The sequence below is a fragment of the Oculina patagonica genome, chromosome 2 (genome assembly GCF_052425735.1).
Source record: "Oculina patagonica isolate OP01 chromosome 2, crgOcupat, whole genome shotgun sequence".
Classification (NCBI taxonomy): Eukaryota; Metazoa; Cnidaria; class Anthozoa; order Scleractinia; family Oculinidae; genus Oculina; species Oculina patagonica.
Window position 1 is genome coordinate 12,464,061 of NC_135759.1, and position 13,542 is coordinate 12,477,602.

Consider the following 13,542-nt stretch of genomic DNA (forward strand, 5'->3'; position numbering starts at 1 on the left):
CTGGTGATAAACTGAAAAAAATAAAACTACAGGTCCCTCACAGCTGAAGCTTTTACCTGCCGACAAAAGCTTCATGTTTCTGTGTCATTAATAATACTTAAACTACTCTTTGAACTGGTCTTACCTCGCTACAAGACTTGTCAGTACTATAATTAGGCACACTGATTAATCTTTTTTTATGTGGAGGAATCTCATTAATTTACAGAGGAATACATTAACATCAATGTTTTATCCTGGTTGGTTTAACCAGTTTGACAGGTTTCTTGTGTTCTATTTTTTAACGTGTCTGGCATAACCTGTTTGACAGAATTAAAAAGGGGAAGCCTCAAGCCATGCGGCCCATACTGCCAGAGCTTATCCGGGTTTCGGTAGCATTAAGCGGCCAGGAATATTTCTACTCCCCCCTAAATGGGATGCTAGTCCATCGCAGGGTACCCCCAGCATTATGTTGCTGATACCCATTTATACATCTGGGTGGAGAGAGGCACTATGAGAATAAAGTGTCTTGCCCAAGAGCACAACCCCGGCCAGGTCTCAAACCCGGACTGCTTGATCCGGAGTCTAGGACACTAACTATTAGGCCACCGCGCCTCCCAGGTTTAGTCATGTTCTATTTTTATCTGGGCTGGTTTAACTGTTTGGGCAGACTTCCAATTTAATTTTTCATCACAGTTGCAGATAAAAGTATTGCACAATCTATTTTTTATTTTCTTTGAAATCACTGAACCGTTTAGTCTGTAATTATGCAATCTTCTTTTTGCGTAAATTATCTATGGCAGACATCATTGTTTTTAGTGCAGAATGCACTATTGTGTTGGTTTGTTGGGGCTGTCGTTCGCTAAACTCCTAAACCAATCAAGGCTAGATTCTGATAAAAGAGCCAAATGTGTACTTATTAACATTATAAAATGTAAACAAATAGTCTACCAGCAAAGGATTACTATAAAACTTTAGAATTGAGACCAATCACAGTTGTTTTTTTCTTGTTCTACGAAATAATTGTGGTATCATCGAAATGAGAAGTTATTTTAAGCCATGCTCAAGTTAAATGTGCATATTAAGTGAAAAATAATTGCTGCTTATTTTGAAGGATTTTTAAAATAAAGAAGAATGGAGTTTTCCAGTTTTAGAGATAATTACGTTACTGTATTATGCAAATGAAGAAAGTGATGACGTCATTAATCGTTCCACAAAAACACAAAAAGATAAAACACTGAATCAAGAGTTTCTAAAGAAATATTAGAGCGGTGTTCTTTAAACTTGGTACCATAAATGTATAGTACACAACATACAAGATGCCACCTGTTGTGCCGTTGGCGTGGCAACGGTTTTTCCACAAGGCATATTTTAATTAAAACTGATATACCCAAGTTTTTGCTTAACCAAAGACTGTCCACTGCCACGAAGCACTGAGAAGGTTTAAGGTCATATGGGCACCATGTGTGTTCTAAGCGAGACCCTCTGCACACTTTGAAAGGTTGCAAATGGTGATATTTGGCTTCTAGCAGAAAAGGCCTGAATCCAAGATTGTTGCCATGGTAACGTAAGTGATGTAACGTACATTTCTGGTGCCAAGTTTAAAGAACACTACTCTAATATTTTTGGAGAAACTCTTGATTCAGTGTTTTATCTTTTTGTGGAACGATTAATGATGTCATTACTTTCCTCATTTACATAATACAGAAACGTTAGTATCTTTTAAACTAAATAAACGGCACGCAATGCATGCAGAAGCAATGAAGGCTTCTGGATACTTGATTTTGTCGATTATAATGCATGAATAAACAGCGTTGTCTGTCAAAAACATTCAAATAAAACATTTTCTCTAAGAGATTTGCTGCTATTGAACAACAGGTTTTTTTAATCTTTGACTTCCCGTTGTTGTTGTTGTTCAACCAGGTTGCGTTATATTGAAGCGTTACACCTGATATACGATACTCTAGTGTGAGCAAGAACTCAGCAAGGTCAAATGCTGTGGATGTGTCGAAAATGAAGACCCAAAAACGAAGACCGAAGACCCTGTGGTCTAAAACGAAGACCTACTGGTCTAAAATGAAGACCCACTGGTCTAAAACGAAGACCCAATAGTCTAAAACGAAGACTCACTGATCTAAAACGAAGACTCATGCACCGGTCTTAAACGAAGACCCACTGGTCTAAAACGAAGACCCACTGGTCTATAAAAATCATCTATGCTTGTTGTTGTCAGAAGATTAGGCAAGGACTGTTAATTGAAATGCAGCAAATAAAACTTAAAATATGTTTTATTTTGAGCTAGAAATTAGGCCATTAATTGCAGAAAAATATATGTAAACAATATTAATTGATAGCAGAACTTTTCTGTCGTGCGGACAAGTCGTATCGATGCATACCCACGCAAAATGCCCTCCTGCTACTGCATGTATTGTAAGTATGATAAAGAAGATTCGCTTTACCTACTCTCTGCAACTATTATCTAGTTATTATTAATGTTAGTCTTGTGGCAATTGGCTTTTCGGCATAAAACTTGCCTGAAACGTAGTGGTCACTTAAGCTTAAAACAATGACGCCTGTGATACTTAATTTATGCAAAAGAAAGCTTGCATAATTACAGACTGAATGGTTCAGTAATTTCGAAAAAAATTTTAATTCAAATTAATGAGATTCCTCGATCTGCAAAAAACAAAACAAAACAAAAAACAAAGGGGGAGGATTTACCAGTACATTCTATACCACTCTTGTGTTGCATATTTGAACTTTAAGTACTAACCCCTAGGGTGTTTTCTTCTTTTATTTCTGATTGTGTTTGTTTCTACAGGGCTCTTTTCAGGATTATCTGTAGTGAGCAATTTTAGTGATTATCGCAGGAAACAAAGGCGGCTCAACTGTGGTAAGCTGTGGTTACTTATGGTACAGTGGTTTTCTGTTACGACTCATTTGGTCAAATAAAAATGAAAGAAATACAGGAGCCAATTACAAAAAAAGCCCAAACGAAGCTTAACTGTTAAATTTCAAAGTCACTTTAAACCTTTGCTAATATATAGAATGTTGTGACTTGCGCAATGATGGCTTGGATCAGAAGGACAAACGCCCAACTACTCTTGATCGATCATCTTCGACACTTTATGTATTTTGGATATTGGGGGGACTGTACAGTTCACATGCCTAAAAATTCAGTTTGTTAGAAGGTTTTCCTTTCTAATTTCAGGAAACTGTGCCTCATGTGACGTTTCGTTTTCTTCTGTACTGAAAAAGCGAGTAAGTAAACTGAGTGATTGCTGATATTCATATTAACACCAAACTCTTGAACCGGCCATTTCGATCACCTTTAAAATATGAATTTACTTTACTTTGTCATGTACATGTATGCAACGAACCACATTTTGGCACAATTAATGCTGCATTAAGGTTTCATTGTTCATTTCAGTAAAAGACAACACAGTCAGACTCCACAGTGAAACGAAACTGAGTAGAAAGCACATGCACAAACTGCTAAGTGTTTCTTTCAGCTGTCCACTCATTTTCAACAAGGTTGTTTTTTGTACATTGAACTCAAGCAAAAACTGAGAAGAATCTTTGCCATTTTAATTATTAATGTTGATTACCTTATTCTCACTTAATTTCGCGAGTACTAAATTTCGCGATTTTCGAAAAAAAAAAATGAAACTTGATGTGTTTTATCATAGTTATTCAAACATGTCTGAGCTTCATGTTTAGGCATTTTTTGTTTAATTTTGTCCATTAGTTATCTCCCACACTATCAGTCTCACTGTTCGAACTGTTCTCTGCCGCAAAGTTCTTCAAAATCTCGCTCTTGCAGTTGGGATTTAGACTGTTGAATACCTTATGTTTTGTTATGTGTTTATTGTTTTGTTTGCTGTTTTTACAATGATTTTCATATTAATTATGTTGTTACAGTTTTGAGGTCAAAGCTTCATATCGAAGAATAGATAAAAATCGCGAAATTTAATACACAGTCCAATTGCCTCGCTTTCAAAATCGCGAAATTAAGTACTTGCGAAATATGGCTCTTGATTTTTCGCGAAATTAAGTACTCGCGAAATTTAGTGAGAATAAGGTATTACATGTTTCATCCATTGCTTTTTTAACTGGCTAGAGGAAAGGGCCTGCATGCCTATATGTAGTTGTCCAGGCATAATTATAGTCAATCGATAAACCAATATTGGATAACAATCAATAGCATTCGATATGAAGATTGATATTTATTTCTGATACCAATTAACCAATAGGAATTGATAAAGAAAAAAGTTGTGAGTTTGATTAATATCGATTTCTGATGGAAATCAATAAGGACTGGTTTAACGATTCTTATCGATTATCGATTTTTTCGGAAAATATTTTTGTCATTTCTACAAAAATTAAACATTGATAGTTGTTTCTATGGTTTTATTACTAGTTAAAATATTTTAAAAACCAAATTAGGAGGATCTTGATGAACTTTCTGCCTGGAACCCAGGCTGGACTCCGGCAGGACAAGATGCTGAAATAATAAAATAATTTACCATTGAACTGCCCTATCTTGTACTGTTTACTAGATAGGAACGCCATCTAACATGTTTGAAACGAATACACATGCATATACATGTATCACTAGGAAACAAAAACCCATAAAAAATCTTTGTGATTTTTTTTTATGAGTAAATCACGATATGTTCACGACTTTTCATGGGTAAAATTCAGGAGTTTTTCATGGGGTAAATCCCATAGAAATTTAATGGCATGCAAAATTCATGGCCCATGAAAACCACCTTAACGGGATGTTTTTAATGGCCCATAAATATTTCCTCGCTATACTTTCATGACCTTTTCACAGCATTTTTGAGTTATTTTTCAAAATAGCTCTTTAGTCGACGCGATGTTCCGTGACTCAGTGGGTCAGTGGGTCAGTGAAGTATGTTTGTTTGTCACACCAATCAGATTTCAGGTACTATCAGAACCAATCAAATTGCAGTTTATAAAGGCGAAGTAATCTGACGAAATTATGTGTCGCAGCGTGTCGCAGTTCGTTTTCGTTGAAAGATTAATTGGTGAGTTGTGGATTGTCATGGATTTGAAACGTATTAGTAGTTTGCGAATCAAATTGTGAGCTTCGATACAAAGTTCCCAACTTCTGCCCGAATTTATTAAATCCTTCTGTAGTTATGTTATCAAAAAGGGCTTTGCTACGCTAAACTGTTGGAAACAAATGTCATAAAAATAAAAAACTTTTATGTTCAGCGAGCTGTAAACATGTTGTCTCGAACAAATTAGTCTTCCCTGTCGCGTCGCGTCGGCTTCGATTAAAATCAATTTTACATATGGGTAAACCATCTAGTTTCATCCGGTTTACAAACGCAGAAGACTTGAAATTGAAGATAGTGAAGATTATGCCTCACAGAAATCGTTAAATATGTGTTTTCATACAAAAAAGTTAAAATTTGACCAAATTTCTACATGCATGATATTTATTTATCGGCAAATCACTTGCGTGATCGCTGATGCGAAACGTTGTCTTGCGCTTCAAGCTACTTTCCTTGACAAGTTCTAAAATCTTCGAGTTCAGAAATCGCCATGACTTTCGAGCAACATGTCTTGTTTCTCCTCAACTACCAAACTTGGAAAGTTCAGTCGGGCCGAAGTCGGGAAATTTGTATCGATGTTTGCAATTTGAGTCGCAAACTCGCACCGTAATTGGCAACTTCATAACAAAGTTTCCAATTTCCCAACAAACTTTGCAAAGCGGGCGGCCAAAGTAAAATGAAATCAACTGTAAAACATTTCGTTCAAACATTTAACATTTAACATTTCGTTCAAACATTGAACCGGTACAAGTAACTTTACTGTTAAAAGCAACTACGATCGATAGCAAAAACAGAATAAGAACGTGCCATTACGTGACAACTTGATAACTCTATTAGTTCTTGTTTGTTGAATAGAATTTACGTTGTGAATGAACGAAAATCTTTGTTGAACAGTTTTGACAGGAAACAAATACTCCAGGTGTCATGCGCTTTAAAGAACTTTTCCGAAGAGAGTGGTTTTTTTATTTGATTCGTTTATTACTTCGTTTATTATAGTACTTTTCGTTCAATGTATATATGGAGACGTGGCTTTTTCGAGAAAAACAAGGGTATCGTGTTACGTTCGTTTTAAAAAAACAAAGGTATCATGTTACAAAAGTGAGAAAAACAACGGTATCATGTTACAGTGTTTGGCAAAAAGCCAAAAGTATTCCGTAAAAAACAAAAGTAACCCATTACGGTTGCTACAAAGCTAGCAACAAAATAACCGCTTTAAACAGAATAAGAACGTACCATTTTGTGACATTTTGACAATTGAATTAGTTTTGTTTTTTAATTAAATGATAAATTTCTGTATTAAATAAAACAGTTCTGATGTATCAAAATGCATGTAAAAATTATTTTGTTTGCAAGCAAACTTTGTGCAAAAAAGTGACTCCGTGGGGCGCCATACACAAATAGCTCAACCCATGGCATAAACCATCCCAACAGGACAATCACCCAGTTTCACCCCAAGCCACCCCATAAATTGAAAAAATAACTCCTGCACGCTTAGCGTGCCTATGTTTAAGGTCGGGAAACACTAGGCAACAAGTCGCAGCTCAACAGGTTGCTCCGTGTGTACTGCTTCTAAACAAGGTGCTTGTTCGGTGCACATGCAGCAAATTTGGAAGAGGGGGAATGTAAACTAGTTTTCCAATTCAATACGTGACGCTCTCTCATTGGTTTGTTTATATTTATCGTAGCGACTTGTCGCAGAAGTGTACATGGTGCGAAACTAGTAGTTTGCTGGATTTCTTCGTAATTTACGACTATTCTTGTATTAAGGAATTTTTCTTTTAATATTCTTGAATTCGGACCTGTATGTTTCTTAAAATAAGAATTTTTTTCTCATTTCTGTACTTAAATATTAAACCCTGAAAACTAGTAATTTGCTGGATTTCTTCTTAATTTAAAGGGACTATGTCATGGGGATTTCGCAGATTTTTGGTCTAAACTGTTCTGAAATTAGTGGTAGGCGACTTAACCCTAAATACAGTAAACATAATCTTTGAACATTTAAAGGAATGTATAACCTTAACTTGCAGATAGAAATCTGCAAGGTAGTGCTGCAAATATCAATATTTGGAAGACGCGGAAACAACTTGAAAACGTTTGCCGTTTCCGTCCAAGCCAATTCAGGGCTCTAATATAGCAATTTTAATTAAAAATGGACTCTTATTTTTAGGTTTCCTGGCACAAATATAATTTTGGCGGCTCAAAAATCTGGTTAACTCCGTGGCATACATGTAGACTATTCTTGTATTAAGGAATTTTTCTTAAAGTGAGACCTTTAAAATTGGGGTTGAATATTCTTGAATTCAAACCTGTTTGTTTCTTAAAATAAGAACCTTTTTTCACTTTTGTACTCTATTTTTAAGACCAAATTAGTTCTTAAATTGAAGTTTAAGATTAATTATATAAGATCAACTTTCTTATTTCAAGAACCTAAGATGAAAATAAGAGATTTTTAGTTCTTGATTTAAATCTCCTTGTTTTAGAGTGCATGTATTACAGACCTAGTGATATAGGTGACCTAGTGATACCGATAGTGATATTATATAACACCAATATTAATTATATCTTTTCTGTTGCTGACTTATATCGAACGTTTTAAACAACGTTTTTTTGAAACTCTTAAAAAGACGTTTCAGCAGAGAATCTTCGGCCTTCCACGATTTTAAAAAAGCCAACGACTTACAACGGTTACATTATGCGTGTGCGAGAGTGTCTCACAGAACACGCGTGACATGGCGAAAGCGCGCGATCGCTGCACAAGACTTAAAATGTCACACTAGCGATTTGTAAATGTCGGGAATGTCTATATGTTCATTTTCCACGTTCTGGTCCCTTAGAGAATGCCATGCCTCAAGGAAGAGCCTCTTGTGGTTAAGTCCGTCACCCTATCCACAATGGTTGCCTGGTCAAACTCCATGTTGTGGTTGAATTCGTACGCCTGTTGTGCTACTTTTGAGTTACTGTCACCAACATGAACTGCCCTTTTGTGTTCTTTTATCCTAGTTTGCAGGGCCCTGTATAAACAATATCGCAATTACTGCAAGCAATTTTGTAGACAACGCCTATGGTTTGTCCTTCAGCCGTGAAAGCGAGCACGCAAGACATACATAGCTCTACAGATCACTCGTGAGAAATTACTGCAGAACTCTACTCTAGCAGAACGGACAGACATTTCTGTACCAAACATCATGGGACTTCTAGAGTTTGTCTTGAAGAACCGTTTTTTCACTTACGAACAAGAACATTACCAGCAAACGTTTGGCTGTACCGTGGGGTCTCCCCTGAGTGCCACTATCGCTAACTTGGTGATGGAGTACATAGAGACAAGAGCAATCTCCATCGCAGCGCATCCTCCAAAATGGTGGTAGGTACGTTGACGGCAGTCATGTTTGCCTCAAAAAAGATCATGTGCAAGAAATTCATGATCACCTTATATATAATTAATTCCATCAACCCGAACATTCAGTTCACAAAGGAGATTGATTAAGACAACAGGCTTTCATTCCTGGACACAACAACTTCCAGAGTCCATGGCCACGTACAAGTAAGCGTGTACCGAACACCAACACACACAGACAAGTACCTTGATTGTAATTCTCATCACCCGTCGCAACACAAAAGGTCAGTGATTAATACACTCCTTAACAGAGCCAAACAAATTCCTTTAACAAATGCAGAGCGATCGAGAGAGAGAAAACATATGATCAAGGTGCTTCAGGATAACAACTACCCGTTGCAATTTATTCAAAGTTGTAAATCTTACCGCGACACTGCTAACCAGGAGCCAAATAACAGCGACACTTCCACCACAAACACAACACCAACGTCCAACACTTTCATTGTGCTCCCGTACGTCAGAGGCATATCAGAAAAACTTTCCAGAGTGTTACGTAACAACAGCCTTAAAGTAGGTTATAAACCTCTCAATGTCTTGTGTGCTTGCTTTCCATGACTGAAGGACAAACCTTCAGCGGCACAGACCAGATGCGTTGTCTACAAAATTGCTTGCGGTGATTGTGATTTTGTTCGGGGTATGTTCGAAGTCCCATGTGTTGGCGAACTTGCGGAATACTTCAGAGTCAAACTGTGGCCCGTTGTCACTGACTACCTGTTCAGGGCATCTGTATCTTGCAAAGTGACTCTTCAGCTTTAGAACTACAGTGATCGCCAGGGTATTGTTAAGCTTATTGATTTCCCAGTAGTTGCTGATCATGAAGTATTTGACTGTGATGATGAAGTCCTTGTTGTCAAAATAATGTGAAAAGGTTGACTCCAATCCTTTCCCACGGTCTGGACGATGACTCTACTGACATTAAGGTTTCCTTTGGTTAAGACTTCTAGTACTTTCTGCAGGTCTTACACGCTGCTATCATCTCTTTTTTTTTTTTTTTTTCAAAAAAAAAAAAAATACAGTCTCGTGCTTGTCATAGGCAGGACTCAACACCCCTTGCGACGAGTGAATTCTCTGCTTCATATCTCCACATAGGGGTTTCAGGATGACGACTCTCTCGCCTCTAAATATGAGTCCATCTTGCACTGTGCTGGTGCAAACCTGGCAGGATTACGGACTTGAGGATTTGCAGTGTCTCATCCTTTTCCATCTCTTTCCGAATCTCCTGTAGCCATTGATCTGAGATTGGGAGGATACTGGCCATATTGACATGCTCAAAGTTTGCTCCTGTCGGGTGCTCTGTATTTGGCAGATAGACTTGGGATAGAAAGTCTGCAATGTACATGTTCTTCCCTTTCTCATACTGAACTTCTAGGTCATACTTTTGGAGCCTCATGATCATCCCCTGAAAACATTTTGGTGCGCATACAAGAGGTTTCTTTAGGATTTCCTCGAGAGGTTTGTGGTCACTGTAGACTGTGACGTGTCTTCCATAGGTGAACTGGTTGAATTTTTCCAGTGCATAGACTATGGCTATATACCGGTAGCATCTCCTTCTCTATCTGGGGATGTCTGGTCTCACTGGCTTTTGATTCTGGAGCAGGGTTGCACCTAGGTTGTTTTGACTGGCGTCGCACTGGATGGCTAGCTCGCTGGAAGGGTCGTAGTAGCTTAGTATGGGTGCTTCAATGAGCAGCCGCTTTACTCCTTGGAGCGCATGTTCTTGCTCTTTTGTCCAGTTCCACTTTACATCTTTGCGAGACGGTCGGCGTGTTGGTTCCATGCTGTCTGCAAGTCTTGGAAGAAACTTTTCTAGGTAGTTGACAACGCCGTTTAGCCGCAGTACTCCTTCCACATCAGTAGGTCTTGGCATATCCATTATAGCCTTGGCCCTTTCAGGATCGATCTTGATGCTTTCATCAGAGACAACATGACCCATGAAGGTGATGCTCTTCCAACATAACTTCAGCTTGTCAGGGTTGAGAGCTATGCCTGGTGACTGGCATCTCTCTAGAAGCTTGAGCAGCTTTTGGTCATGGTCTGCATTGGCTTCATCTTCTGTGTTGCCGACACCATATATCAGGATGTCATTAGTTATATCCAAACACCGTCCAAGCCTTCCAATGCCTGGTTTAATCTTTTCTGGAATATCAATGAGGACACGCAAAGTCCAAATGGGAGCCTGTACCACCGGTATCTTCCGTAGGGCATTGCGAAGGTGGTAAGAAGACTAGAATCTTCCTCTGGAGTGCAATGCCAGTAAACCAAGGTAGTTCCACGGTTGAGAATACTTTGGCCTTTGCCAGCTCAGGCAAGATATCATCAAGATGGGAAGCTGTTAGAGCTCTCTCTTGATGGCTGCATTTAGCGGTCTGGGGTCTATGCACACTCTTAGTGCTCCTGATTTCTTCGTTGCCACAACTACACTACTGACCCAAAAAGTGGGCTTGTCTTCTGGGGCGACCACTCCTAGACTCTGGAGCCTCCCTAGCTCTTGTTTAAATTTCTCTTTTAGTGCTGTGGGAATTCGTCGCTTTGGAGTCATGACAGGTTGCATGTTCGCATTGACTTGTAGCTTCACCGTTCCAGGAAAGTGTCCGAGTTGGCTCTTGAAGACGTCTGGGTATTGCGTGACTTCTTGCTGAGCTGTCAGTAACTGATGCACCACTGCTTTATTCCGCTTGGGTGCTGGTACCAACTTGAAAGTTTCCCAGTGTACAGTTATCAACTTCATATGTTGTGCAGCTCTTGTACCGAGCAAGGTAGTTAGGTTTTCCGACACCACAACAAACTCTACGGAGTACTTCTTGTGGTTCCCACGATTTGTGACAACAATTCTTGCTATTTCTAGTTGCGTGACTTCCGTTTTGTTCCACATTATGAGAGTTTTTGAAGTGAATGTTAAGTGTTGCTTGTCAACGAGGTTTTTCGGCAATATATTTATAGATGAGCCGCAATTGACTTGAAATTCAACAGGCATGTCATCGATAAGCATTTAAGAGTAGATCTCCTTGGCAAATTTGTTCTTATCTGATGGCCTGACAGAACGAACAGCTGCACCTTTCACTTTTATGCTAGTTACATGTATGTAGTCAATATCTTCCTCTTGGTCTGTTGATGAGGAGGGACGATCTGTCAAGAATATCTGGTTCACGTGCTTTGGAGGTGTCTTGCATTTGTTTGCAAAGTAGTTTTTTCCTCCACACTGACGACATTTATGTCCCCATGCAGGACATTTTCCTTTTTGAAATGGGTGAACTCCACCACAGAAGAGACAAGATTCGATTCTCATGGCTTGTTGCTCTTGTCTTTTTTGCCATTTTCTCGCTTGTAACGGGGAGGACACGTCTTTTCTTGTTTCTCGTCTATTTGGTTGACATCTTCCGGTGTTTTAGTGCCTGAGATGGCTTTCATTTGCCATGAAGTCATTTCGGTGCTTCTGCATATATCGATGCACTTAATCATGGTAAGTTTCCGTTCCTGCAGGAGTCATTTTCTGTTTGATGGTTGTAGTTGCCCAACACAATCCTGTCAGGGATAAGGGAGTCACGCAGACATTCGCAGAATTTGCACGTCTGTCCGAGCGTACAAAGTGTAGCCACGTGCACATATGCATTGATGGTTTCTTCTGACGATTGGTTCTTGGGCATTGTCAAACGACATGCCATTGCAGATTTTCAGAGCTTCAGGCCCTATACAGTGAAGAAACAGAGCAACTTTATAAGCTTCAGGCTGTTGATGAATATTTATAATTATAGCGTTAAGTTAATTTGTTTCATTGTTGTTTGAAGGTCTTTCAATTATCCGTTATGTTCTAGCTCCCTAACATCCAGATGACCTGGAAGATGAATTCCTTGAATAGGGAATATCGCTTGTGTGGGACTTGCAGCGGTAGTGGTCGTCTCGTCACCTTTACAGGCCCTGTTGAAATTGTTGTCGTTGTTGACGGAGTTGACATTGTTGTTGTTGTTGTGGATGGGTTTCTTCTGAATCACTCATGCTTGTGTCCACTTCGCTGCCACGGTGTTTCAATATGCGCTCTAGAGAGGTACGCACACCAGTAGTAATGATGGTAATAATAGATATACATCCTCTTCTTTTTTTTCTGAAAGCTTAAAGTTCCAGATTATGGAATATTCCTTTAAAAAAGGCGAAAACCGAAAACTTAAAACAAATGCAAAATTGAGACGTTTTTGCAAAAGTATATGTCTGTGTAAATCAAGCTCCAGGCCCGCCAAAAATAAGCGTAAGAAAACAATAAACATCGCATTTGCCTCTTAACACCTTTCTCTAAAAACCTTGTCTCAGATTTGTGACAAGAGCGTTTGTTTGTTTGTTTGTTTGTAATGGGCAGATGAAGTTAGGGGAGACGAATCATCGGCATTTCCTGTGGAAAAATATAAATTATTCGAGAATGAGAAAAGAAAACAAAATTCGCAGACACTGCTCTGGAGGAAAACTATCTGGCAATAAGCTAGCCAAATGTCAGCCAAATCGGCTCAGGGGCTGAAATCTTGGAGTTAAAAAAGTATGTTCAACTTGTCGAAATTTTCTTTCCGAGAAAAAGACAAAATATATTTTTTGCGGGGTCTTACCCATAATGGGATTATAACGACTGGAATGTCAAGGTTGATGCTTTATACCAGGAAGGGTCATCTTTCTCTAACAATAGATACTTGACATGATACATTTAGCAGGCAAAACATTTTACGTGCAACATGGCGAGATACTTTTATCTTCTGACTGGACACAAATTCAAAATTCTCGCTCCAGATACAGAGCCGCATTTTTGTTATATAATTCAGTTTCTTGACATGCTTCGAGTTTGATTGTGTGCTGATCATCAAAAGTGGAACAAAGCCAAGTTTCTACCGGTCTCTCCGATGTAGGAGTAGACTAGTCGGTATTTGCGTTAAGTCATTCTCAGATAAATCAAGGGGCATTTTTTAGTAAAAGTTGGTAACAGTAGTTTTCTTAAGAAATTTAACCTGCTGAAAACGAAAATGCTTGTTACCAAAGTTTTTTTTGCGATATTCAGTCTCAAAATGACGTCACAAATAAAGACACCTAAGATGACGTCATTACACCGTTAAC

General features: G+C 38.7%; 1 protein-coding gene across 3 annotated transcripts in view; it reads left to right on the forward strand.

Moving 5' to 3' along the window:
• The window catches only part of LOC144639349 (protrudin-like), a 79,574-nt gene that overhangs the window by 39,646 nt on the left and 26,386 nt on the right, over positions 1-13,542 (forward strand). For 2 of the 3 annotated variants that reach the window (XR_013568145.1, XR_013568138.1), the window contains exons 11-12: positions 2,798-2,869; positions 3,188-3,236. Coding sequence is in view for 1 of the 3 variants with exons in the window: in XM_078498674.1 (XP_078354800.1) it covers positions 2,798-2,869; positions 3,188-3,237 (122 nt within the window). In the remaining 2 variants the exon portion in view is untranslated. Of the gene's footprint in view, positions 1-2,797; positions 2,870-3,187; positions 3,238-13,542 lie in introns of all 3 variants that reach the window. The other variant, XM_078498674.1, reaches the window with a different exon arrangement.